Source organism: Garra rufa, chromosome 16, assembly GCF_049309525.1.
Source record: "Garra rufa chromosome 16, GarRuf1.0, whole genome shotgun sequence".
Classification (NCBI taxonomy): domain Eukaryota; kingdom Metazoa; phylum Chordata; class Actinopteri; order Cypriniformes; family Cyprinidae; genus Garra; species Garra rufa.
In genome coordinates this window covers 32266649-32294604 of record NC_133376.1, presented here as the reverse complement: position 1 = coordinate 32294604, position 27956 = coordinate 32266649, and the positions used below count along the sequence as shown (strand labels likewise).

The window sequence follows — 27956 nt, the reverse complement described above, 5'->3', positions numbered from 1 at the left end:
ATTAGAATGATTTTTTGAAAGATCATGTGACACTGAAGACTGGAGTAATGATGCTGAAAATCTAGCTTTGATCACAGGAATAAATTACATTTTAAAATATATTCAAATACAAAGAAGATATTTTAAATAGTAAAAATATTTCACAATATTACTGCTTTTGCTGTATTTTGTATCAAAAAGATGCAGGCTTGGTGTTTGACTAACGTTTGATTGTATTATTATTATTATTATTATTATTAATTTATTTCTGTATTGAATACTGTTTGGTAGCCCAACACTGTAATTGCTCAGCAAAACAATATTTTAATATTTTTCTTACTTTTGCTATTTTTCTTTTTTTTTTTATGAATATTTTAACATTTAAATGTTGATATAAAACACTGTTTATATTAGCAATGTGGCAACTTAGCCCATGCAGTGTGACAACATGTCTAGTCATTCGGGCAAATTGAAAAGTGCTTTTCTTGTATTTATTTTTGTATAAACTTTATAAACAACGTTTAAAATTGATAATTGATCATATTTTCATCAAATTAAGTATTTTCCCTGCTACACATCTTTGCACCTGCACGCGCGCGCACCGAGTCCAAAGGTGAATTTATTCTCTACCTGCGCAAACTTCCTGTGAAAGCGTCAGATCCGACTTGTTTGCCTGAAACTCGTGGTGGTTGCCTCGCCTACGCTTTAATAATACCTGTCGTGTTGTCCAGCTATCAAAACATGGGAAAGGAAATGATGAGACACTCATATTTTGGAGTTTAGACGAAGTGAAGACGGTTTATGTTTTATGTTTCGACTGCGTCTTTGTTTTATGACTTCCGGAAAATCCGCACAGGTAAGACTAGTTTCGGTCTTGACGAGCGCGAAAATATCTAACGCGTCTCTTAATCAAGTAATATTTGTTTTAACTTCATCTGTAAGCTACTGTTGTTGACTTATTATCATTGAATGTGCATAAATGAAGGTTAAAAGGACAGTGAAGCGAACATTACACCGCTTTTTTCATAACAGGTCACCTCGAACACATTGTAGGTGTTTTTAGCAAGTTGTGTAACGTTACGTTGTTAAGATAAAGGTAACTAGACTGAGTTACACAGAGAAGCAAATGCGTTGTGTTTCTTTATCAAACATGTATTTCAAGGACACTCGGTTGTCCAGGTTACCATCTGAATCTCCTGTCAGCTGATTGATGAATGATTTATGGCTTCTTCTTTCTCGTGTGTCACATCTACCTGCAACGTGGAGGTCAGAGCGATTTCAGAAGGTTAGAAAAGTCAAATATAACTTTATATTAGATGATATGTGATGTATTAAACCAAAACATAATGTATGTTTGAAAGCATGCTGTTAATAATAGCCTATGACTCCATAGAAAGTATAAAGTTACCACCTTTCAGAAGGTGGAGTCTCCTTTCAGTATAAACAACTGCAAGACACTTCCAAAAGTAAGCAAATATGATGCATGTTGTGCTTTGTGTCCCATTCTTCTGGTTGTTTGCTTGTGGTGTGTATTGTTTAGACAGCTTGTTTTTTCTTGTGAAAGAGAAAGCAAAAAAAAAAAAGATTTTCTTTCTTAGTAGCCCTTTTGTCTTGTTTTCTAGTATAAATATCTAAAAATTCTTGAATCAGGATGCATTTACTGGACAAGTAAGTAGTGACTTAAGATAGGCTATGTCTTGTTTCTTAAAAAAAAAAAAAGATCAAAATGTTATTTTTTGCTTAAAACAAACAAATATTTCTGCCAATGGGGCAAGAAAAATAATATAGTTCAGCCTTTGAATAAAGATGATTTTTCTTCCTACATTAGCAGACTTTTTTGCTTGTTTTAAGCAAATACAACACACCGTTTTTGATAATTCTTTCCGGAAACAAGACTTACTATATAGGGGTCAACCGATATGTGTTTTTCAGGGCCTATGCTGATTATTATAGATCAAGTATATCGATAACCGATATTTTGAACCGATATATTTACTAGTTAAACTATTATTGAAAAAACTACTATTGAAAAAACTGATTTCTATTTGAAAATATTTTAAAATTTAATTTATTTTTGTGATCAAAGCTACATTTAGCATCATGACTCCAGTCTTTAGTATCACATGACCCTCCAGAAACATTTATTATTATTATTAATATTTAAAACAGTTGAACACTCTTTTTCAGGGTTCTTTGATGAATAGAAAGATCCAAAGATCAGCATTAATCTGAAATAAAAAGCTTTTGTAACTATACCACTCAAAAGCTTGGAGTCAGTATAATGTTTTTTTTTTTTTTTTTTTTTTGAGAAAGAAATTACAGAAATTAATGCTTTAATTTGATCAAAAGTAAATTGATCAAAATCAATTTTACAAAAGATTTCTGTTTCAGATAAATTAACTTTCACTTCATCAAAGAAACCTGGAAAAAGTTTACTCAGCTGTTTTCAATATAATAATAATAACAGTGAAAAATGTTTTTGAGCCTCAAATCAGAATATTAGAATGATTTCTGAAGGATCATGTGAAGTAATGGTGCTAAAAATTCAGCTTTGAAATCACAGGAATAAATTACTTTTTAAAATATGTTCAAATAGAAAACAGTTCTTTTAAATAGTAAAAATATTTAAAAAATTTCCTGTTTTTGCTGTACTTTGGATCAAATAAATCCTTGTTGAGCAGAAGAGACTTCTTTAAAAAACATTAAAAATCTTACTGTTCAAACTTTTGACTGGTAGTGTACATCTGGTGTAAAAAAATCAAAGTAATGTCAAATTTAAGAATAACAAGGACTCTGACAAAAACTTTCTTTACATGCTTTTAAATAGTTTTATCGGCAAACTGGTTTTGAAAATGACTGACAGCGATAACTATAAAAATGCTTAATATCGGCACCTTTAATTGGCTACTGCTATATATTTAGTCATTTTACTTGTCAAATAAATGCATTCCGATTTAAGAATTTTTAGATATTTATTCTAGAAAACAAGACAAATATACTAAGAAAGAAACAAATTTTTTTAAGTGTACTGGTTGTTCACACTTGCTCTAAAATTAAATAGAGCATTCGTCTAGTATTCAAGATTCTGTCATCATTTACTTCATGCTATTTGTCTTATACAATATGACTTTCTTCTTCCGTGGAGTTCAAAACAAGATGTTGACAGCACACAGATGCCGTGAAAGTGAATAGTGACTGAACCTGTCATTCCCTATCATTATGTCTCCTTTAAAAAAAAAAGAAAGGTTTGGAATGACATGAGGGGGAGTAAATGATAAAACCGTTTTCGTTTTTTGGGTGAACTGCTTTAAGACCTGATTAGAGGCAGTGGTTAGAATAGACAATGTTTAAGCAGCCTTGTTTGTTCGTATTGACTTGGAAGGCAGTAATAAAAACCTCCAGGTGAGGTGACTATACAGCAGTATATTTTCATATTTTCCAAACAAAGTCATTGTGTCGGGCCTGTGTATTCATTCTGTAAGGGTGTGTCTGAGGGAATGATTCATTGCCCCCGCTCGAGTTGGGTAGGTGAGAGCGTTTCAGACTGGGTGTTCACGTTTTTCTTTGATTTACCATTTGTTCGGTAGGCGGTGGACAGGACAGGAATAGTGCTAATTTATGACATCAGCACCCTGGTAGTCCTAACATCTGGAAACACTAGATGGACTTTGAAACCTGTTCACATTCATTGACTGTTTAGTGCACAAACAGGTAAGTGACACATTGTGTACTCAGGGAGGTATGTGGACTTAGATTTGTTAGGTTTTGTAGTGGAGTTCAACCTTGAGAGGTTCACAAACAGGATAGGAGAGATTGACAAGCTGCTTGTCTCTAGTGTGTAAGGATACTCCCATGAGGCTATGGGGTGAGTCCATCTATCTTAGCCAGGGTCGCAACTTTAGTGGACAAGTGGGGATGTAATTCTAGCAAAATACATCACTGAGTCAGAAGGTTTAGGATTTGTTTATAAAGGCTGCTCTTAATTCGTGGTGTTTACTAAGGCACTTTAACTGTTTGCTATGTATATTAACCATCATTGAAGGGTCTAAAATAGTCTCAGCCTCAGGCGTCACGCCCACGGAACGTTGGCTAAACGTCTGATGCATATGGTACACTTAACTGGAAACACTTCAGGAATGTCGAAGTCGTGATCTGATTAGTTGAATTTGATCGGATATCCGGAACACGCGAGTGTCGTGTTTATTTTCGGTCCGCCGGGAAACAAAGCGCAGACTGATTTACTCGCGTTTTGCTAAAAGGTGCTTATGCAGACGTCGTTGTTGTTATACACATTTGCGACGTTCGCGAACAAATTACTGACTTACTGCTTGTTCTCCCTCTTCTTCGTTAACTTTCAATGCTGGTTGTTTCAATGACTGACTTGATGCATGCCAGTCTGTTGTTGTGGGGGCATTTCTACACCCCAAACGTGACGCTGAATGAAACGAACTGTGATTGGTTGTTTGACATGTCGGTCAAACGGCCTTATGGGCGGGCCTTGGCCAATTAAAGCTGCCATGAATTCCAGACCTTCAGCCGTCAGTCTGAAGGTCTGGCTACGCGAGACTAGGTCTAAAATGATATCTTATGATGAGAATATTGTTTAGTTGGTATCATCCAGTGTACCATAGTTGCGACCTAGCCAACCCTAGAATTGTGGTAATGAATTTTACACTGGTTGGTTGTTTTCATGTTATGGCCGATATCAAAATTCTATATTGTTTTGTCTTCAAAACAGTAATTATTAAAACTAAAATCAGGCATATTAAATACTGTAAGTGAATTTATGCATCAAAGCATGATAATGTACAGTATAAAAATGGGCTATTTCGATATTTGCTAAAGATTGTTTAACAGTAATCAAATTATTACTAAGTTATTATTATTATTTTTAATTATAACGTTTTTTCAAAGCTTAACTTTCCACGTTAGTTTATGAAAAAGGTAACGTAAATGTAAAAGTATAGTGGAATTAATTGTCAGTGTTTACTAGTACATGCATACTAGTTTTTATATATAAATTAACAGGAATAGTACTATAGGTAGAAAAAATGTGATAGAATACTAAATATTTACCAAATAATTTTTTTAGACATTTATAATATTTATTTTCCCAGTATAAATGTTAAGTATAAATTTTATATATTAAATATGTTTAATAAAAACAATTTTAGGATGGGGGTCCCTCGATTATACGATTAAACAGTCAAAAGTTTTTGAACAGTAAGACTTTTAATAATTTAAGCCTGCATTTATTTGATCCAAAGTAAAGCAAAAACAGTACAATTTAAAAAAATATTTTTACTGTTTAAAATAACTATTTTCTATTTAAATATATTTTAAGATTTAATTTATTCCTGTGATTTTAAAGCTGATTTTTTTAGCATCATTACTCCAGTCACATAATCCTTCAGAAATCATTCTATGTATTCATTCTATGTATTCATTCATAATATTCTGACTTTTATTATTACAATATTGATTTTTTTTTATAGGTTTCTTTGATGAATAGAAAGTTCAGAAGAACAGCATTTATCTGAAATAGCAATCTTTTGTAACATTATAAATGTCTTTATCATAATCTTTCCCAAAAAAAGAGCTTTTAAATGGTATAGGATGTAATGTTACAAAAGCTTATTTTTTCAGATTAAAGGAACTGTATGTAAGAAATTTATTTTAGTTAATCATAAAATGGCCCTGACATGTCACTAGACATTAAGAAATCATGTTCATTTCAAATACTTATATCGCTGACAACAGTGGTCCGGCCAGGATATTGGCATTTAAAAGTGAAAGTTGCAGCCCACAACTGATGTTATTGTTGTCATTTTGTGTTTTGGCCTGAGGCTCCACCCTCCAGCTATCTACCAATCACAAAGTCAGTAGAGTTTCGTCATCCGGGTTGCCAGCTCTGCTCTAGTTACAGCTGCAGCTACGAACGTGTCGGATAAAACATGTATAACGTTACGAAACCTAAAAGACCTCGTTATGAATCCGAAATACGTCGTGACAAAGTCTGAAATAAAACAAGGATTTGTAAAGGAGATACCTTTGAAAGATGGAGACGGCTGAAAACGGATCCTGCAGCTTAGCTGGCAACCTCGAGTCAGGGGGGAGGGGGAGGGGGAGGGGAGACACCGTTCTACAATATTTTGAAAGTGATTGCAGTACCAGTTTTGGCCACAATCCTACATACAGTTCCTTTAATGCTGAGTTTCGGATCTTGCCATTCATCAAAGAATTCTGAAAAATTTACTCGACTCTTTTAAATATTGATGATAATAATAATAATAAAAAAAATTCTTGAACAGCAAAACCACCTATTAGAATAATTTCTGAAGGATCATGTGACACAAGACTAGAGTAATGATGCTGAAAATGTAGCTTTGATCACAGGAATAAATTAAATTTTAAAATATATTGAAATAGAGAAAACCTTTGACTGGTAGTGTATATTTGATAATATTACAGGTCCATTCAATCTAAAAGTTTGAAAAACCCTGGATATATAAAATCTTTTCCATTTTTATATTTAGCTTTGAAGTGATAACTAAGTTCTACTTGGCATGTCCCTTATTTAATTGTAGTGGTAATCATTTTTTAGTTGTGAATCACTAATTTTGTGTTAATTATTGTTCTCACAGAGACATGTCTGTTTAGTTATCTGTAGAATATGAAGGAGGTCAGTGAGAGAGAGAAATATGTTCTGCTTGACCTCGGGCAACACCACACACACACACACACACACACACACACACACTCACTGTGTAATTGGCCAGAGGTTGAGCTTAGTTCTTAGAATGCTCTGCCTGCACTAGTACCACATCAGCAGTCTACACTCCCCCTCGTCCTCCGTCACACACACACACACACACACACACACACACACACACACACACACATCACGCTCTCAACCCCTCCTCCTGGGTCGACACAGCCGGACTCTGAGCGTTCGTTTCTCTCCAGTCTGTTGAGCGCCCCTTTAACTGCGTGTCCTTGCATACACACACTCACGCACAAACACACTCTGTCCCTAGTTGAGATGACGGGCTCTGGTTTCAGTCAGGCTGCAGGCGGCCAGCGCAGCTGTTGGGCTTGAGTTTCTTGTTTTCATGCAGTGGCTGCTGGGAGTCTGACTGCACTGCCAGCATCTGAGGTGGGTTGGAATAATGATTGAGATTTACTACCTGACATTCATGGCGGACACTGTGTTTGTTTTGCTTATCCACTGATGTGCCGGTTGGTAGTTGTGTCATTGCATTGTGTTATTGTTTGTACTGAATGCTAATTTTGGTGTAGTGTTTTCATAATGTATTTGTGGTAGTCTAAGCAAGATTTTTTTATAGTGTTATTATGAGGGTCACTGACATAAGAGTACCTATAATAAAAAGGACAAATCTAATAAAAAAAAAAAACCCATGCATTTCATTTATATTAGTTTAGAAACACTTTTTCAAGATTTTATTGCAATTTTAAGATATCATGTTTTGTAACCCACTGAAAAGTAATTTCTTACACTTTGAATACATGTGACTACACTTTTTTGAAGTCAAATGTTATTCAAGATTAAAAGTGTTAACTTTATTATTAATTCAAAATATACAGTTGACAGAATCTCCAAAATGTTAATTATTTTACCTAAATAAAAGGGATCATACAAAATGCATGTTATTGTTTATTTAGTACTGATCTGAATAAGATATTTCACATAAAAATGACATTTTAAAAAATGACATAAAAACATAAATTTACATATAGTCCACAAGAGAAAATAATAGTTAAATTTATAAAAATGAAAAAAGTTTACATCCCCTTGATTCTTAATACTTTTTGTTATCAGGAGGATTCACAGCTGTTTTTTTTTTTTTTTTTTAGGAATAGTTGTTTATGAGTCCCTTGTTTATCCTGAACTGTTAAACTGCCTGTTGTTCTTCAGAAAAATCCTTAAGGTCCCACAAATTCTTTGGTTTTCCAGCATTTTTGTGTATTTGGACCCTTTCCAACAATGACTATGATTTTGAGATCCATCTTTTTACACTGAGGACAACTGAAGGACTCATATGCAACTATTACAGAAGGTTAAGATTTAAAGATGCTTATTTTGTCTTCTGGGAAACATGTAACTTCTATCTTCTGTAGCCTCTGAAGGGAGGTACTAAATGAAAAAAAAAACATGATATTTAGGCAAAATAAAAAAATACACATCTCCTTTCTGTTCAAAAGTTTTTACCCTCCTTACTGCGTCGTTAATGCATAAACTTTTGACCTTAACTGTAATTGATTTTTTAAAAATTTTATTTACATAGAGTCACAACACATGACATTTTGAATGTAGTGTATATAAGCGTACAATACACAAGGTTTCATTGTAGATGGATTTAGCAGAGATTATGTGGCTCACAGAGGGAAGTGGCCCATTACTGATCGGGCATGAAGTCATTAACAACAAGCTTGTAATTTCTACACTATTCATTTTGAGTTCTTGCTCTCTTTTCTTCTCTGCGCAGCTTTGTTCGCACTAGTAGGTGAGTTTTGACTGCTGCCCTCCTGTCATTTCACAGAGCTTAACCGTTTTAATGACTTAAACAGTGATAGTTAGCCCAACTCAGATTGCTGTTGAGGAAGGAAACTCGTGGAAAGGATACAGCTGCAGCCCTCTTCCCATATTGTTGCGGTTAAGTGGATCCATGTCATTTCCTGTCCAGCCGGCATGAGCCCAAAAAAGAATGCTTGAGTTTTTCTTTGTTCTATTTTCCAACAGAAACCTGGGTGTAGATGAAGCTGCTGGCAGTTTGCTCTCTTTCTGGATTGGAAATATTCGATTGCTTCTCATCTGATGAAGCTGATGTAGAATTTGCAAGCTGAGAAAGCAGCACAAGCTCTCCAGCCCTGTGGACGTCCAGTTTAACTTCTTCAGGCCATGACGGAGCCCATGGCGTCTCCGCCAGCGGGTGGTGTGACGTGGGTTCGGGTGTGCAAGGAATGCGGACAGTGTCATGATGGCCGGGACAGTCACCTGTTTGAATATCAGGACGAGGTGGATGACGAGCTGGTGTGCCACATCTGCCTGCAGCCTCTGCTGCAGCCCATGGACACGCCGTGCGGCCACACATACTGCTTCCACTGCCTCAGCAACTTCCTGCACGACCAAGACTTCTGTCCTGTTGACCGCCAGAGGCTTCAGCTCCAGAATTGCCGTTCCTCCAGTCTGCTGGTGCGCAATCTGCTGGACAAACTGGCCGTGCTGTGCCCCTTCCGTGGCGAGTGCCAGCAGAGCATGCAACGCTGTGAGCTGCAGCCCCATCTTCACAACAGGTTAGTGCATGCCGCAAAGGAAATGTTTACATATCACTAGGGCAACATGGCGCAAAGTCGAAGACGTGTAGATTTAGATAAGGTAGATATCATTCTGTAGAAATGGATAGTGGATAAACATGCACATGTTGTATTATTGCAGCCATTAAGAGAGCTGCTCAAAAATTTGTGGAATTCCACTTATCCAGGTTTCATGCGAACAGAGCGATTTTGAGCTGAGCAGGATTAAAGAATAGACGTGAGTGGGCCGTATGACCGACTGCTGAAAGAACTGTGTGACTCTCTTTTACATAATGGAGTTAATTAGGAATCACATGAGTGATTACTATAGAATGTGTGCAGGTTGTTCAGCCTCGTCAACTGTGCCAGGAGCACATGGGAGTTGGCATGTTTAATTTCTGCCTGTTTAGTTACAGGGTTTAAGCAGTATTAAAGGGATAATAAAAATTCTGGCGCTAATTACTCACCCTAATGTCGTTACAAGCACTTAAGACCTTCGTTAATCTTTGGAACACAAATTAAGATATTTTTTTATGAAATCTGAGAGCTTTCCCACCGTGCATAGACTGCAATGCAAGTAACACGTTCAAAGCCTAGAAAGGTAGTAAAGATATTGTTAAAATAGTCCATGTCACATGAATGGTTCAGTCTTAATTTTATAAAGCTATGAGAGAACTGAAATAACGACTTTATATACTTTGGAGCAACAAGAGGGAGAGTAATTATTGACAGAATTTTTATTTTTGGTTGAACTATCCCTTTCAGTGTTCAACCCTGCTTACGGTTGTTTGATTGCACAAACATATAGATTTTACAGTTCAGTTACATTACATACACTACCATTCAAAAGTTGATTTTTAATGTTTTTTTAAAAAAAAGTCTCTTCTGCTCACCAAGTCTGCATTTATTTGATTCAAAATACAGCAAAAGCAGTAATATTTTGAAATATTTTGTCTATTTGAATATATTTTAAATTGTAATTTATTTCTGTGATCAATGCTAAATTTTCAGCATAGTTACTCCAGTCTTAAGTGTCACATGATCCTTCAGAAACCATGTTAATATGCTGATTTGCTGTTTAAGAAATATTTATTATTAATATTATTATCAGTATTTAAAACAGTCATTTTAAGTACATTTTATCAGGATTCATTGATTAATAGAAAGATCCAAAGATCAGTATTTATCTGAAATAAAAAGCTTTTGTAACATTTTACACTATACCAATCAAAAGCTTGGAGTCAAGATTTCTATTTCAGATAAACGCTGTTCTTCTGAACTTTCCATTTATCAGAGAAACCGGAAAAATTTCTACTCCGCTGTTTTCAACATGAATGTTTTTTGAGCAGCAAATCGGAATATTAGAATGATTTCTGAAGGATCATCTGACTCGAGTAATGATGCTAAAAATTCAGCTTTGAAATCACAGGAATAAATTACATTTTAAAATATATTCAAATAGAAAACAGTTATTTTAAATAGTAAAAATATTTCAGAATTTTACTGTTTTTGCTGTACTTTGGATCAAATAAATACAGGCTTGGTGAGCAGAAGAGACTTCCTTTAAAAAACATTAAAAACTGTTCAAAAACCTTTGACTGGTAGTGTATAAAATATAGAATTCACTAAATGGTTGATACACTGAATACAAAGCCAAAATTTATGATATAGGTGATATGGTATGCAAAAAAGGAAAAAGCCTTTTGGGAATAAAACCCATGACTTTGGTGTTACTGCTCTACTGTTTGAGCTAATGGAACACTGCATAGAATGACCCTGTGCCTTAGCGTTCATCTCCCTTACATGGGTTTTCTTTCTGGCATTTTATCATATTCTTATCTGTTGTGATGTAACAGTCTAAAGGTTGTTTGGCTGATAGTTCACGTGGTCAGGAACAGCCCAATGTAAACACAGAGAAAGCAGCTGTGGGATGGGGCGGGAGGTGTTGACATGTGAAACCCAGACTAGACCTGATTCGGCTTTTTTTTTTTTTTTTTTTGACCTGTACCATCTCCATCCCTGCAATGCAGCAGAAAAGCCTGTTTGCATCTTCATCTGCATAGCTCCTCTTGTTTCCATACTGAGAATTCACACTCCCTGAGCATGTTCATCTTTAATAGATAAATGCTATGTAGCTTTGCACCGAACCGATTAAGCATTGATTTGTTTTTCACTGCTGCTTTCTGCTGACTCCTGTATATGGCAGATCCAGAGCAGTAGTCCGCATTGGTGCATGTTTAGGATATTTTTAGTTACTGCTGCTGCCATCTGGTAATGAATGTGTTGTAGGTTAATTAACAGCAGATCACTGAGTAATGATGCAGAAGTTCTCTCTGACTCAGTGTGCTCTAATTCTCTCTTTCCCAGATGTCCTGCGTTCAAACGACTCAGGGACGAGGCGGAGAGAAAAAAGAGACCCTCCTGGAACGAGTTAAAGGGAAGCAAATCAGATGGAGATTTAGCTGACGCCAAGTCTACCCCGATCACACGCACAGGTCAACTCAGTGGACCGTCAGAACCTGGACTGGTCAATCCGGCCTATGAAGAGGGGGAAGATGGTACAGCAGCACTTTCTGTTTTTCTTGTAACCTGTCCATCAAATATTAATACAAAACCCTAAGAGCATTAGCTGAGTATGTACATCATTTTTTGGAATATCAGTACCAAAGTATTTGTGAGACTATATCAGATTTTTTTATATTAGTCAGTATTGGGTAGCTGTCATCTAACACTCAATTAAACTTAATCTTTAACATTCCATAGCAAACAGAATAACACAAAAACAAATATCACAATGATTATTAAATTTGTCATTTTATGTAGCATTTTTATAGCATTTAATATCAGTGATTTTATCAGTGATCGGTTTATTGGTAATGGCTAAATATTCAATAGCGATATCTCTTTAGATTATATAATATTTGTGTAATTCCTCTTTTTCTTTGCTGTGCACCACCTGGTAAGAATTACACTACCAGTCAAAAGTTTTTTAATGTTTTTTTATAAAGGAGTCACTTCTGCTCCTCAAGCCTGTATTTATTTGATCTGAAGTACAGTAAAAACAATTACAATTAAAAGTACAATTTTGAAATATTTTTACTATTTGTGACCCTGGACCACAAAACCAGTCTTAAGTCGCTGGGGTATACTTGTAGCAATAGCCAAAAATACATTGTATGGGTCAAAATTATAGATTTTTCTTTTATGCCAAAAATCATTAGTAAAGTAAAGATCATGTTCCATGAAGATTTTTTTGTAAAATTCCTACTGTAAACATATCAAAATGTAATTTTTGATTAGTAATATGCATTAAGTACTTAATTTGGACAACTTTAAAGGTGATTTTCTCAGTATTTTGATTTATTTGCACCCTCAGATTCCAGATTTTCAAATAGATGTATCTCAGCCAAATATTGCCCTATCCTAACAAACCATACACCAACAAAAAGCTTATTTATTGAGCTTTCATATGATCTATACATCTCAGTTTTGTAAAATTTAACCTTATGACTGGTTTTGTGGTCCAGGACTCCAGGGTCACATTTAAAGTAACTGATTTTTATTTAAAGATATTTTAAAATGTAATTTATTTCTGTGATCAAAGCTAAAAAAAAAAATGGTAGAAATTAATACTTTTATTTAGCAAGGACGCTTTAAATAAATCAAAAGTGATGATATGAAGTGAAGACATAAAGATTTCTATTTCGCATAAATGCTGTTCTTTTGAACTTCCTGTTCATCAAAGAAACCTGAAAAGATTCTGCTTGGCTGTTTTCAAATGTTTTTGAGCAGAAAATCTGAATATTAGAATGATTTCTAGAGGATTGTGTGACTGAAGTAATGATGCTAAAAATGTAGCTTCAAAATCACAGGAATAAATTACATTTTAGAATATATTCAAATATAAAACAGTTATTTTAAATGGTAAAAATATTTCAGAATTTTTCTGTTTTTGCTGTACTTTGGATAAAATAAATGCAGGCTTGGTGAGCAGAAGAGACTTTATTAAAAACATTACAAATCTTACTGTTAAAAACTTTTGACTGGTAGTGTATATTTAGAAAAGAATAAAGCACATTCTTTTTTTTCTTTTTCTTTCTTTTTCTTTTTTCTACGGTTGTAACTTTTTGATTTGTGGTAGCTCAGGAGTTAAGGTGAGAAGAGTTGTAGCACATACGGTGAAAAGCAGAGGAAATTGATTTGCAGCTGTGTTTACTTTTGGGTTAACCAAAACAGAGGGAATCTTTCATGTGGCCACTTTATCATGTGAGTAGATGGCTGAGGAGTGTCAGGATGTTATTAATATTGCACCGAAATAAATTATGGCATTAAAACCAACGATCGTCACTGTCTGAAAACATGTACACTCATGGAGGTTCACATCAGTGTTTTTCTGAATAAAGCTCGAAAACACCTGGGGGGAGAGTCTGGACCTGCCATCTGGATTATTGGAAGTGCTGTTAGTCATAAAGTCACCTAGCAACTCTCTGAATATCTCATGGGATTATTACATCATACATTTGTGTGCTTCCTTAAATATATGACTCATTCCAAAGCAGCCACGAACTAAGCATATGTTAAACTACCTAGTAATTTTTAAGCATTTGTAAATCTGGTTTCCCCAGATACCCCTCTGAGGTCCAGTCTTGTGGCAGAGGCGACTGTGGTGGAGCTGTTCCGAGAGGATCCAGACGAGGATCTGGGATTGCGAATAGTAGGAGGGAAGGACACACCCTTGGGCAACATCGTCATTCAGGAAATTGTGCGTGATTCACTGGCAGCCCGGGATGGCAAGCTGGCACCTGGAGATCATATTCTAGAGGTGAGGCATATCTCGGCTCGCCGTGCCATTGTGTCTGGTTTAGATTATCAATCGCTATGGATTTGAACTTTTAGGTGTTTTCCAATGGTTTTCTCTCTCAGAATCTGCATTTCTATCCAGTTCTTATGTTGTCAGTGTACACACCCCATCGCCATTGTGTTTACATTGCAGTCACATCCCTGGATAAAGGTCAAAAGACCTTGCTTTCCCGAATGGTGGGAAATTTCCACTCGCTGGCACAGTATTGACCATGCAAAAATGTGACAGTTTTCAGCTGAGTAGACAAATCCTGTCTTAGGACATAGGACAAAATTTCCTGATAATTTACTCACCCCCATTTCATCCAAGATGTTCATGTTTTTCTTTCTTCTGTGGCAAAGAAAATATTTTTTTTGAGAAAAACATACCAGGAATTTTTTCCACCATGGTCTTCAATGGTGGCCAACGGTTTGAAGGTTGAAACTGCAGCTTCAAAGGGCTTTACATGATCCCAGCCAAGGAATAAGGGTCTTATCAACCGAAACGATCTGTCATTTAAAAAAATAAATAAATAAAATGTATATACTTTTTAACCACAAAAACTTATCTTGCACTAGATTTGCAATGCACTGTGTAATCAGGTTGGAAAGGTCACACACGGTTAATTCTTCATCTGTGTACTTCGATTAAAAAAAAGCCTGGGACAACTTCAAAATCGCCTGACATCGTTTTACCTTTTTTGTGAAGAGTGTTTGACTTTCTTTGCACCTTCACTTTGTAAACACTGGGTCTGTATTTTCGCACACGTCACACACGCCTGTTTTAGGTAATACGTTAGTCCGAGCTAGTGCAAGACAAGCATTTGTGGTTAAAAGGCGCATAAAGTTTAATTTTTCTTAGAAAATGGCCGATCATTTCACTACATAAGATCCCTATTGCTCTGCTGTAATCATGCAGAGCACTTTGAAGCTGCACTGAAACTGCAATTTGGACCTTTAACCCATTGGCCACCATTGAAGTCCACTATATGGAGAAAATTCCTGGAATGTTTTCCTCAAAAACCTTTCTTTTTGACTGAGAAAAGACAGACATGAACTTCTTGGATGACATGGGGGTGAGTAAATTATCAGAAAATTTTCATTCTGGAAGTGAACTCCTTTAAAGGGATAGTTCACCCAAAAATGAAAATTTGATGATTACCTGCTTACCCCCAGGGCATCCAAGATGTAGGTGACTTTGTTTCTTCAGTAGAACACAAATGAAGATTTTTAACTTAAGCCATTGCAGTCTCTCAGTCATATAATGGCGGTCAATAAGACCTATGACTTTGAGAGTCAAAAAACATACACAGACAAAACCAAATTAAACCCTGTGGCTTGTGACAATACATTGACGTCTTAGGACATGAAACAATTGGTCTGTGCAAGAAACTACAGGTCCTTCTCAAAAAATTAGCATATTGTGATAAAGTTCATTATTTTCTGTAATGTACTGATAAACATTAGACTTTCATATATTTTAGATTCATTACACACAACTGAAGTAGTTCAAGCCTTTTATTGTTTTAATGTTGATGATTTTGGCATACAGCTCATGAAAACCCAAAATTCCTATCTCAAAAAATTAGCATATCATGAAAAGGTTCTCTAAACGAGCTATTAACCTAATCATCTGAATCAACTAATTAACTCTAAACACCTGCAAAAGATTCCTGAGGCTTTTAAAAACTCCCAGCCTGATTCATTACTCAAAACCGCAATCATGGGTAAGACTGCCGACCTGACTGCTGTCCAGAAGGCCATCATTGACACCCTCAAGCAAGAGGGTAAGACACAGAAAGAAATTTCTGAACGAATAGGCTGTTCCCAAAGTGCTGTATCAAGGCACCTCAGTGGGAAGTCTGTGGGAAGGAAAAAGTGTGGCAGAAAATGCTGCACAACGAGAAGAGGTGACCGGACCCTGAGGAAGATTGTGGAGAGGGACCGATTCCAGACCTTGGGGGACCTGCGGAAGCAGTGGACTGAGTCTGGAGTAGAAACATCCAGAGCCACCGTGTACAGGCGTGTGCAGAAAATGGGCTACAGGTGCCGCATTCCCCATGTCAAGCCACTTTTGAACCAGAAACAGCGGCAGAAGCGCCTGACCTGGGCTACAGAGAAGCAGCACTGGACTGTTGCTCAGTGGTCCAAAGTACTTTTTTCGGATGAAAGCAAATTTTGCATGTCATTCGGAAATCAAGGTCTGGAGGAAGACTGGGGAGAGGGAAATGCCAAAATGCCTGAAGTCCAGTGTCAAGTACCCACAGTCAGTGATGGTCTGGGGTGCCATGTCAGCTGCTGGTGTTGGTCCACTGTGTTTTATCAAGGGCAGGGTCAATGCAGCTAGCTATCAGGAGATTTTGGAGCACTTCATGCTTCCATCTGCTGAAAAGCTTTATGGAGATGAAGATTTCATTTTTCAGCACGACATGGCACCTGCTCAAAGTGCCAAAACCACTGGTAAATGGTTTACTGACCATGGTATTACTGTGCTCAATTGGCCTGCCAACTCTCCTGACCTGAACCCCATAGAGAATCTGTGGGATATTGTGAAGAGAAAGTTGAGAGACGCAAGACCCAACACTCTGGATGAGCTTAAGGCCGCTATCGAAGCATCCTGGGCCTCCATAACACCTCAGCAGTGCCACAGGCTGATTGCCTCCATGCCACGCCGCATTGAAGCAGTCATTTCTGCAAAAGGATTCCCGACCAAGTATTGAGTGCATAACTGAACATAATTATTTGAAGGTTGACTTTTTTTGTATTAAAAACACTTTTCTTTTATTGGTCGGATGAAATATGCTAATTTTTTGAGAGTCTAATGTTTATCAGTACATTACAGAAAATAATGAACTTTATCACAATATGCTAATTGTTTGAGAAGGACCTGTATTTATATAATTTTTTTTTTTTTACCTCTGATCCACCGCAGTCACCACTGTCCAACTGTCCGGAGCGCGTTCACAACAACCTCAACATGCTCTGGCATAGTAGACGCATGCACGGAAGTGATCTGTCGCACATATACGTCACTCATTGTTTATACAGTGCAGAGAGATTGTGGGTACAACGGCTACTCAAAATGGTTATTACTTGTGCTTATCCTAATTGTTGCAACCGATTAAAAACTAAAAGATTACGTTTGCTTGGTGAACTCATCTGAGAGTGTTGACTTTTTACCGACTCCCAACTTTTGAGCCTGATCAACTGAAGTTATGGTTGCTTACTTTTCGGCACCTTCGTCTTGTCCTGCACTTAGGACAGTTGGACATTGCAGTGGATCAGAGGTAAAAAGTGATATAAATACTATTTAGTTTCTTGCACAGACTGATTGTTTCGTGTTAAGACCTCAATGTATCGTCATGAGCCACAGGGTTTAATTTGGCAGACTGCAACGGTTTGAGTTAAAAATCTTGTTTGTGTTCTACTGAAGAAAGTCACCTACATCTTAGATGCCATGGGGGTAAGCAGATAAACATCAAATTTTCGTTTTTGGGTGAACTATCCCTTTAAGTTCCAGTATCACAGTGGTGTTAGTCACGTTATTCCTTTATCTATTCCAGCAAAATAGAAGCAACTTAGGCTCAGTCATCAAATCTATTGTGAGTACAGGCTTTGTCCTGTGCAAGTGACATCATTCAGATGACTTATCACAAAAACACAATGTATTTGTTTATTTTTAACACTTTTGAACTTAGAACTAAACTCCAGAATTCACCTTTAAAAGGCTTAGTTTTACACAGTAATGCTTCTCAATTACAATTCAGTTCAGTTAAGCAAATTTACACTCTTGTTCCCACAATCCTAAGCTCTCCTAGGATTTCTGCTCCTGGCCGTCCTGGAATGCAACCAGCACGACTGGCTTCACATTCAAATTCAACCTTGAGTTTTAATGAATGCCTGCAGCTCGTCTTCTCTGAGATCATATATATGGAAATCTGAATGAGGTCAACCGTCAGCCCTAGGATGATCTGTATCCCAAGTGAAGCCTCTTTGACTTTTTTTAGGGAGCTATGGCCTGTAAAGAGATCTGTGGATGGCTTAGATATCTTATTTCTTGAAATGGGATCTCTCTTTTCCCCTTCTGGTTCAACAGAGCATTGATTATCACAAAGGGCTGTTCCAAGCCTCAGGCAGGAAGATTTTCTCTTTTTTTTTTTTGGCCCAGAAGCATAAATAACAGCATTATTTTAAGATCTTTTAATATGGTGTTCTTTAGAGAGCACAAAGCGTACTGGTTGTATCTTAAGTAAAGGTTAGACATTAACCGGAATTTCCACATGAGCTGATATTAAAGCAGTGCTATTCTCAGTACAAATATTGATTTTAACATTAAAGCTCCTCAAAAACATTTGTGACCCTAGACCACAAAACCAGTAGGATGGGTATATTTGTAGCAATAGCCAACAATACATTGTATGGGTCAAAATTATAATTTTTTTATTTTATGCCAAAAAACATTAGGATATTAAGTAAAGAGCATGTTCTATGAAGATATTTTATAAATGCCCTACTGTAAATATATAAAAACATAATTATTGATTAGTATGATGCATTGCTAAGAACTTAATTTGGACAACTTTAAAGACAACTTTCTCAATATTTAGATTTGTTTTGCACCCTCAGATTCCAAACTTGTGACTGGTTTTGTGGTCCAGGGTCACATTTGATATATAACCATTTTAGTATTGTTTTAGCTTTTAAACATGGCACATACTGAACCAATGATAGGTGTAAAGTTGACCAAAATGGAAAATTACCCCATCAATTTTGCATTTCTATGATTTGGAGCTTTAGAGTCTCCATCCAAACAATAAATGGTGGACAGAACCATGTCCCTGTCTTTTTTTATTTTTTTGATAATCTGTTTCACTTAGCTGTTTGACACAATAAGGAAGAAAAGATCTGTAGCTACTTTTATGATGTTGCTACCTCAAACTAACAGTATGATCTTTGCAGGTGAATGATGTCAGTTTGGCATCCATCCCCCACAGTCGTGCCATCACTGTGCTTCGGCAGTCGTGTTCCCGCGTCAGGCTAACTGTCATGCAGGAGAAGGGCTTCAAGCCCCGGCCCGAACATCTTGCTCAACCCTCAGCTTCTCCTCCGTCACAGTCACCCAATCCCAACCAGAACCATGGCACTGTCATCCAGGTCCCACTGGTAAAGCGTGACCGCTCTGAGCCGCTGGGCATCAAACTCATCCGTAAGTCTGATGAGCCAGGAGTCTTCATCTTGGACCTGCTACCTGGGGGACTGGCCGCCAAAGATGGCAAACTGAAGAACAATGATAAAGTTCTGGGCATCAATGGACAAGACCTGAGACGTGGCACCCCAGAGAGCGCAGCTCAGATCATACAGGTACAGAGAGACTGGACAGACAGAGGCTCCGTCCACACGAAGCCGGTGCGTTCCCTATCCGATCGTTTTTTTCCCTCGTTCTAAAAAAAGTTCCGTAAACACGAAACCACTGAAAACAGTGTAGTATATATGCCAGACCAGTATGGGGTGCTGTAATTCTGTCATAGAGATACACTATACACGGAGAAGAAGACTTTGAGCATGCGCATAACCTTGTGCGCTGTATACGAACTAAGAAGAAGAAGACGAAGATGCGAACATTATCGCTTGTTGCTCATAACAGTTGCATAGAAGCAATAGATTTTGCTGTAATAAAGCTAATAGGCTTAGTAGCAACACGAACACAATCATGTAGTCCGCCAATATTGTTGTTGCTGTTACGTGTGACGCAGCCGACACGTGATGTGATGACATCATCGTTTCACAAAATATACGTATTGGCTGTACACGAAACCGCGAGGGTGTCGTTTTCAGATTTATCCACTTTGGGACCCGGTTTCAAAAAATAGTCTCCTAAAACGCCGGATCCGTGTGGATGAAACGCCAATACGATAAAAAATGTATACGTATACAGCGAAACACGTCTCCGTGTGGACAGGCCCAGAATCACTTCAGAGAGGAAAAAGTGGAGGCCTCAAACTACTGTTAAAGGAATAGTTCAGCCAAAAATAAAAATTCTGTCATTAATTACTCACCCTCATGTCGTTCCAAACTTTTAAGACCATCTTTAGAACACAAATTAAGATATTTTTGATAAAATCCAAGTGATTTCTTACCTCGCTTAGACAGCAACACAACTACCACATTCGAAGGCCCAGAAAGGTAGAAAGGTGATTGTTAAAATAGTTTGTGTGACATTAGTGGTTTAACTTTAATTTTATGAAGCTACAAGAATACTTTTTGTGCACAAAGATGAATGAAGGTCTTACGGTTTGAAACACCATGAGGCTGAGTAATTAATGACAATCTGTTTCTTTCAAACACTAGATTGATTTCAGTTTTATAGTAAATGTAAGTGATTGTTATGCTCTTTGTTATGTGTGTGGCAGGCAAGTGAAATGCGTGTGAACTTCGTAGTGATGAGACTTCCTGATCTCTCTGAGGAGGGTGGTGAGGGCCAGAGCAGAGGGGCCAGGAGGGTCCCGGAACCGCAGTACTTCAGACGACGCTCCGAATACATGAAGGTAAAAAGTGTGCTTCACAAGTTAAAAGGCTTTATGCTTATTTACACTACCTGTCAAAAGATTTTTTTTGTTTTTGTTTTTGAAGTCTCTTCTGCTCACCAAGCCTGCATTTATTTGATCCAAAGTACAGCAAAAACAGCAGAATTTTTACATATTTTTACTCTTTAAAATAATTGCTTTCTATTCGAAAAATAATTTAAAATATAATTTATTCCTGTGATCAAAGCTACATTTTCAGCATCACTACTGCAGTCTTCAGTGTCACATGATCCTTCAGAAATCATTCTAATATCAGTAAAAAAAGTCTTCAAAATGGCAGTTAAAACAGTAATATAGTAAATTCTTGTTACAAATTGAAATATAAATCAGCAGCCATTATTCCAGTTTTCAGTGTCACACGATCCTTCAGAAATCATTGTAATATATGACCCTGGACCACAAAACCAGTCATAAGGTTAAATTTTACAAAACTGAGATGTATGTATCATATGAAATCTCAATAAATAAGCTTGCCATTGATGTATAGTTTGTTAGGATAGGACAATATTTGGCCGAGATACATCTATTTGAAAATCTGGAATCTAAGGGTGCAAAAAAATCAAAATACTGAGAAAATCAGCTTTAAAGTTGTCCAAATTAAGCTCTTAACAATGCATATTACTAATCAAAAATTACATTTTGATAGGTTTACAGTAGGAATTTTACAAAAAATCTTAATGTAACATGATCTTTATTTAATTTCCTAATGATTTTCGACATAAAAGAAAAATCAATCATTTTGACCCATACAATGTATTTTTGGCTATTGCTACAAATATACCCCAGTGACTTAAGACTGGTTTTGTGGTCCAGGGTCACATATGCTTATTTGTTGCTCAAGAAAGATTTCCTAATATTATCAATGTTATAACTGTGCTTCTTAATATTTTGTGGATACATTTATTTATTGTTTAGATTCTTTGTTCAAAAGAATGTTTGCCCAAAAGTTCAAAAGAACAGCATTCATTTGAAATAGACTTGTTTTGTGTCTTTACTGTCACTTTTGATCAATTTAATGTGCCCTTGCTAAAAAAAAAAAAAATCTGAACAGTAATTAACAGTAACAATAAATAAACACTGTCCTAAAGTGAAGAAAACTATAGAAGAGAGATTAATACTGACATTGATTCAGCAAATCAGTAAGACAGAATGAATCTGTCTCATGCATTTCACAGTTTCAGTCATGAATTATATCTTCATGCATTGCAAAGTAATAAATTGACATGTGTTGCAGTCTTGCATATTATGAGGTACTTTTGCGATACCCGGCCTTGTAAAGGGGATCAAAAAGTAAAAGAACGGTGTTTTGTAGTTATAGTTCGATTCATTGGCGAAAGCTTGGATGCATGTTTTGCGCTGCCTGCGCAGATGTGTGCGTGAGGTGACTTTTCACCCAGAGACCAGTCACACCCTGCTTTTGTGACACTTCCTCACCAGCTGAAGTCAGAGGCAGCAAACACAGGCTGGGTAGTGGGAGATGAAAGCAGATGCCCCCCTCTCTCTCTGGGACTCGTTCCTGATCAAAAGGCTGGGGTGCTGCTCTCCGAGCTGCTGCAGCCACTGTGTTTGTTTGTAGCTGGGGATCAAAGCTGGTGACAGTTAGCTTTCACCTGTGGAGATGAAGCTTGAGCTCACGCTGGGAGGAAGGGCCACCCTGCTGTGTAGGAAGAGGCCGCCCCTCCCCCTCTGCAGGTCTGGAGACTCCAGTAAGACTGGGAGAAGATGGCTGAAGGAGAGCGTTTTGCCACAATCGATGAGTTACGATGGCAGCGCGTCAGAGCCGCTCACGTTAACGCATCTCTCTGCTTCGCGGCAGGATCTGGGATGTTTGTTTTTACAAATGTTTCCACCGCAGGAGTCAGGCACATGTCTTAAACTTTCAGTTTTCACCCATCCCCCAAATACAAACCTTTTTTAGAACACTCAATTATTATTAATCGTTAAGCGCACTCACATGCACGATTACAATGGATCTGCAGTATGTTTTTGCAATGTCGAGTCTTTTAAGTATACATGACACAACTAACCATACTTAATCAAATATTTGAACAATTTTAACATCAATTCTGGTTTTTAGAGCATGTTCACAACTCAAGGCCAGTTGTAGTCTGTTTACTGTATACAAAATGTTTGATTTTTTTTAAAGAAAGAAATTGGTACTTTTATTCAGCAAGAATGGATGAAACTGATCAAGAGACAAAATATTTTTCATCGTTATAAAAAAAAAACAATTTCAAAAACTTCAAGAATATGAATAAAAATTTATCATGGTTTCAACAGAAGTATTAAGCAGTACAACTGTTTTCAACATTGATAATAATAATGTTTCTTGAGCCTCAAATTTGCATATTAGAATGATTTTTGATGGATCATGTAAAGAGTAATGACTATTGAAAATTCAGCTTTTCCATCACAGGAATAAAAATGTTTCCATCACAGTTTCAAAAATGTTAAAATGAAAAGTCAAGTACAACTTTTTTTTAATTTCACTGTTTTTACTATATTTATGATCAAATTAATGCAAATTTGGTGAACATAAGAGACATCTTATGTACAATTACTTTAAAAAGTTTGATTTTCATAATAGATAAAAGTTACAATCGCATTGCAAAATGTAGATCTGTTAGCCCAGCTATGTCAAAAACTGGACTGGTACAGTGTTTACATGCCTATTTAAAAGATGCATGTACTTAAAGGGACTTTTTCCCCCAAAAATGAAAAAAAAAAAAAAAAAAAAAAGTTGATCATTAGTTACCCTCATTCATTCCAAACCCGTAAGACCTCATTCATCTAACCTTGCATAGTCAGCATCGCAACTGACACGTTTAAGGCCCAGAAAGGTAGTAAGGACATTGTTAAAATAGACCATCAATGGTTCAACCTTAGAAATCTTGAATAGTCATTTTTTTTTGTTGTTTTTTTTTTTTTGCAAGTTTTTTTCTCTCATAGCTTTATAAAATAAGATTGAACCACTAATGTCACATGGACTATTTTAGCAATGTTCTTACGTGCAAGATCAGAAAGCTCTTGGATTTCAAGAAGTATTCAAAAATATCTTAATTTGTGTTCCAAGGATGAACAAAGTTCTTACAGGTTTGTAATGACATTAGGGTGAGTAATTAATGACAGAATTGTCATTTTTCGGTGAACTATCCCTTTAATTCAGCTGTTGTTTAATATGCATTATCTGTATTCAGGAGCCTCCAGTTGGGTTCTCGAGTCAAGAGAAGACGGTGAGTCTAAAGAAAGAGCCTCGACTCTCTCTGGGCATCACCATCGCGGGTGGGAGAGACTGCCGTAGCCGTTTGCCCGTCTACATCACAAGTGTGCAACCAGTGGGCTGTCTGCACAGAGACGGCACCGTCAAAACCGGTAATTCTCCTCATGCCTCAATATAAAATGCTCTGCTCTGTGATGATCACGTGCAATGCTTGTGTTAACTGATTTGTCATGGCTGCCATTTCCCAGGTGATGTCCTGCTGAGTATAAATGATATTGACCTTACTCATCTGACCTATAATGAGGCGGTGACCATCCTAAAGACTCAGGCTGCTCAGAACACAGTAACGCTGCGAGTCATCCAAACCTTTGCCGAGGAGGAGGAACAGGATGGAGAATCCAGCACTAGAGAAGACATGGACACACTAGAGGGACCCAAAGAAGATGACATTAACTGGGCTCCTCACTGGACCCGCTGGTTGGGCCTGCCCAGGTATGATTTTAAAGGGATAGTTTACCCAAAAATGAAAATTCTGTCATTAATTACTCACCCTCATGTTGTTGCAAACCCGTAAGACCTAATCTTCGGAACACAAATGTGACCCTGGACCACAAAACCAGTCATAAGGGTCAAGTTTTTTAAATTGACATTTATACATCATTTGAAAGCTGAGTAAATAAGGTTTCCATTGATGTATGGTTTGTTAGGATTTGGCTGAGACACAACTTTTAGAAAATATGGAATATGAGGGTGCAAAAAATCTAAATATTGAGAAATTTTTTTAAAAATTTAAAAAATTAAAAAAAAATTTGCCACACCAGAAAAGTCAACCATTTTGACCCATACAATGTATTTTTGGCCTGTGCTACTTAAGACTGGTTTTGTTGTCCAGGGTCACAAAAAAAACGTCAGTGGTTCAACCGTTATTTTATGAAGCTACAAAAATACAACAATTCTTCTCCTCTGCGTCACCTTAGCGCCATTTTTGGGAATATCATGAAGCTTGCACACGCTTTTCTCGGCATGTAAACAACGCATATGCATGGTGCTGTTTAAGTGCAAAGGAAAGTGCGTATGCGTCATGATACTTTTCAAAATTGTGCCTAAGGTGACGCAGAGGAGAAGAATTATTTAATAAAATAAATATAAAGTCTTTTTTTTTTTTTGCACACAAGTATTCTCGTTGCTTCATAACATTACGGTTGAACCACTGATGTCACATGGGCTGTTTTGTCGATGTTCTTGGTACCTGAACGTGGAAGGACCCTTGCTGTCTATGGAGGGCCAGAAAGCTCTCAGATTTCATAAAAAGTATCTTAATTTGTGTTCTGAAGATTAACGAAAATCTTACAGAATCGGAAAAAAATGAGGGTGAGTAATTGACAGAATTTTCATTTTTGGGTGAACTATCCCTTGAAGTAGTTTAATTTCTGATTATGATTATTGATGATTGAGTGCAATATTCAAATTTGATGTCTTTTTTCTATAACTTTTAGGCTAGTATATGGCCGTATATGGTAGGGCTGTGCAATTAATCGAAAATGCAGTAATTGAGATGAAATTCATAATTTGACCATATCTTTTTGATCCCAAGTTACATCCACTGGTGTCGTGATATTATGCTGATGAAGACCAATAGTGAGAGCTGGGGCTTCAGTATCGTGGGAGGATATGAGGAGAGTCGTGGCCAGCAGCCCTTCTTCATTAAGACCATAGTGCCTGGAACACCAGCCCACTTCGATGGACGCCTCAAGTGAGTCTTCTGTTCTATTTTAAAACATTACCACTCAAAAGTTTGGGGTCAGTAAGATTATTTTGTTGTTTTTGGAAGAAATTGATTACTTTATTTAGCAAGGATGCAGTACGTTCTTTTGAACTTTTCTATTCATTCAAGAATACTAAAAAAAAAGTCAATATTGCTGGTTTAGTTTGTTTTTTTTATCAAACAGTGTATTGGTGAGCATAAGAGACTTCTGTCAGAAACATCTTACTGACTACAAACTTTTTTGAATGGTAGTTTAGAAGTGACTTAAAGGGATAGTTCACCCAAAAATGAAAATTTTGTCATTAATTAATCACCCTCATGTCGTTCCAAACCTATTAAGACCTTTGTTCATCTTTGGAACACAAATTAAGAAATTATTGATGAAATCTGAGCCTGCATAGACAGCAACGCAACTACCACATTCAAGGCCAAGAAAAGTAGTAAGGATCGATAAAATAGCCCATGTGACCTCAGTGGTTCAACCTTAATTTTATAAAACTACAAGAATACTTTTTGTGTGCAAAGTAAACTAAAATAATGACTTTATTCAACAATATCTTCTCTTCTTTGTCTGTTTTATGTCTAATGTCACACAGACTATTTTAACTAACGTCCTTACTATCTTTCTGGGCTTTGAACGTTTTAGTTGTGTTGCTGTCTGTGCAGGGTCAGAAAGCTCTTGGATTTTATCAAAAATGTCTTCATTTGTGTTCATAAGATGAACGAATGTCTTATGGGTTACAGGATTTCCATTTTTCTGTGAACTAACCCTTCAATTGTTGTATTGTGGACAAGCTATTATGTTTTTTTTTGCCTCTTAAATGAGTTTCATTGTTTATTGACTCCCTCATGTTCTCCTGCAGGTGCGGCGATGAGATTGTGGCTGTGAATGGAGTCACTACAGTTGGCATGAACAACTCCTCCTTGATCCCAATGCTGAAACTGCAGAAGAACAAAGTCACACTGACTGTGGTGTCCTGGCCTGGCAGCCTGGTTTAAAGCCTAGCCTGAACTCTGTAACTGTTACTGGGTCCACCACAAGATTTTAAGGATTTATCAGAGTCTGTTATTGGAGAAGAGATGTCTTGAACATTATCATGGCATCTCTTAAAAACAGGGTGAAAACTGAGGAAGTCTGTTAACAATCATTATTTAATCCACTGTAGGCACTGGACAAGCTTGACTTAATCATGCCACTTGCCTTGGTTTATTTTAGTTTGGAACTTCTTGGTTTCCATATATAACCAGTAATAATTGAGGTAATAAATATGAGTAATTATTTTGACACTACCTAGAGTCGGACCACATCACGTTCTCATGTCGTTGGCCGCTCTGTTGACACTTTTTACACTGTTATATGTTCTGAGAATAGTTACACTAGTGTAAAACTAAGTAGTTGCTGTTGCGGTGATTAGTACAGACAGTTTTTTTAAACCACAGCTTGGCTTTTGACATTGACATTTTTAAGAATGTATCTCTTGGGTGCCTTGGATATGAATATGTACAGACACACAGATCCACACCTGCCTTAATTGCCTGTATACCAAAAATGCCATGTGTTATCTTTGGCCTTTCATCAGCTGTAGAATGTTTATTTGAATGCTTTTACAGTTTTTTGCCTCTGAAGTTTAACCCTTTTACTTGTTGATGCATTTTAGTCAATTCCAGTGCGGTTCTCTCTTTGGATAGCACAGCAAATGTGAAAGGGTTGCTATGATGACAGAATAAAAAGTTGTTTTATTTTATTACGTCATTGTTCTAGGCAGATTAATTGATTTGAACCCGATTACATGGTGTTGCTTTTCTCTGTTATTCAAGAGTTAATGCTAAAGCCACATATTTCACTCCCCTTCCAAATCGTTCATTATGGTCCCTGTGGGATTCCCAGGCAATATCTGTGGCTTTGCCCTGTTGAGTATCCCACCATCTGAGCAGTTTGAAGGGCGAGCGAGCCACGTGCTGTCACACAGGGGACCTGTGCGGGATGTAAATCAGCCCTGCGCTGTTTGAATTTAAGCCTTGAACTATGAACCAAGGATTAAATGGTTTTAAATCCTGCTGACAGGCTGAACTAATGCAATAGGTTGGCAAATGTTAAAGACAAACATGAATGATGTGTGCGAGGCGTTCATTGTCAAATTGGAATTTGAAGTCAGATGATAATGTTATTTTGTGGTTATGATTATAAACACTGATGGCCTTTTTACTCTTGGTGAGAATGCGAAATCCAGCTGTGGCATAAAAGAATATTACA

The 27956-nt window shown here is 36.9% G+C and overlaps 1 protein-coding gene across 2 annotated transcripts; it reads left to right on the top strand.

Annotated features, from left to right (window-relative positions):
- Positions 1 to 638: 638 nt before the first annotated feature.
- On the top strand, positions 639 to 27450 carry lnx2b (ligand of numb-protein X 2b). Of its 2 annotated transcripts, none has more exons than XM_073820450.1 (10): positions 639 to 835; positions 8741 to 9294; positions 11662 to 11852; positions 13920 to 14116; positions 19093 to 19494; positions 20544 to 20678; positions 23915 to 24089; positions 24186 to 24429; positions 25532 to 25690; positions 26566 to 27450. In XM_073820450.1, the coding sequence occupies exons 2-10, from the start codon at positions 8900 to 8902 to the stop codon at positions 26699 to 26701; spliced, it is 2034 nt and encodes a 677-aa protein (XP_073676551.1). In that variant the 5' UTR covers positions 639 to 835; positions 8741 to 8899; the 3' UTR covers positions 26702 to 27450. The 2 variants fall into 2 exon arrangements, with proteins under 2 accessions (XP_073676551.1, XP_073676552.1); XM_073820451.1 differs by lacking the exon at positions 639 to 835 and adding an exon at positions 6998 to 7135.
- The last annotated feature ends 506 nt before the right edge of the window (positions 27451 to 27956 follow it).

Coding starts and splice junctions, on each gene's coding strand:
- lnx2b (XM_073820450.1), top strand. CDS start 8,900: ATGACGGAGCCCATGGCGTCTCCGCCAGCGGGTGGTGTGACGTGGGTT. Junction 19,495..20,543: donor GCGCAGCTCAGATCATACAG/GTACAGAGAGAC, acceptor TGTGTGTGGCAG/GCAAGTGAAATGCGTGTGAA. Junction 25,691..26,565: donor CACTTCGATGGACGCCTCAA/GTGAGTCTTCTG, acceptor GTTCTCCTGCAG/GTGCGGCGATGAGATTGTGG.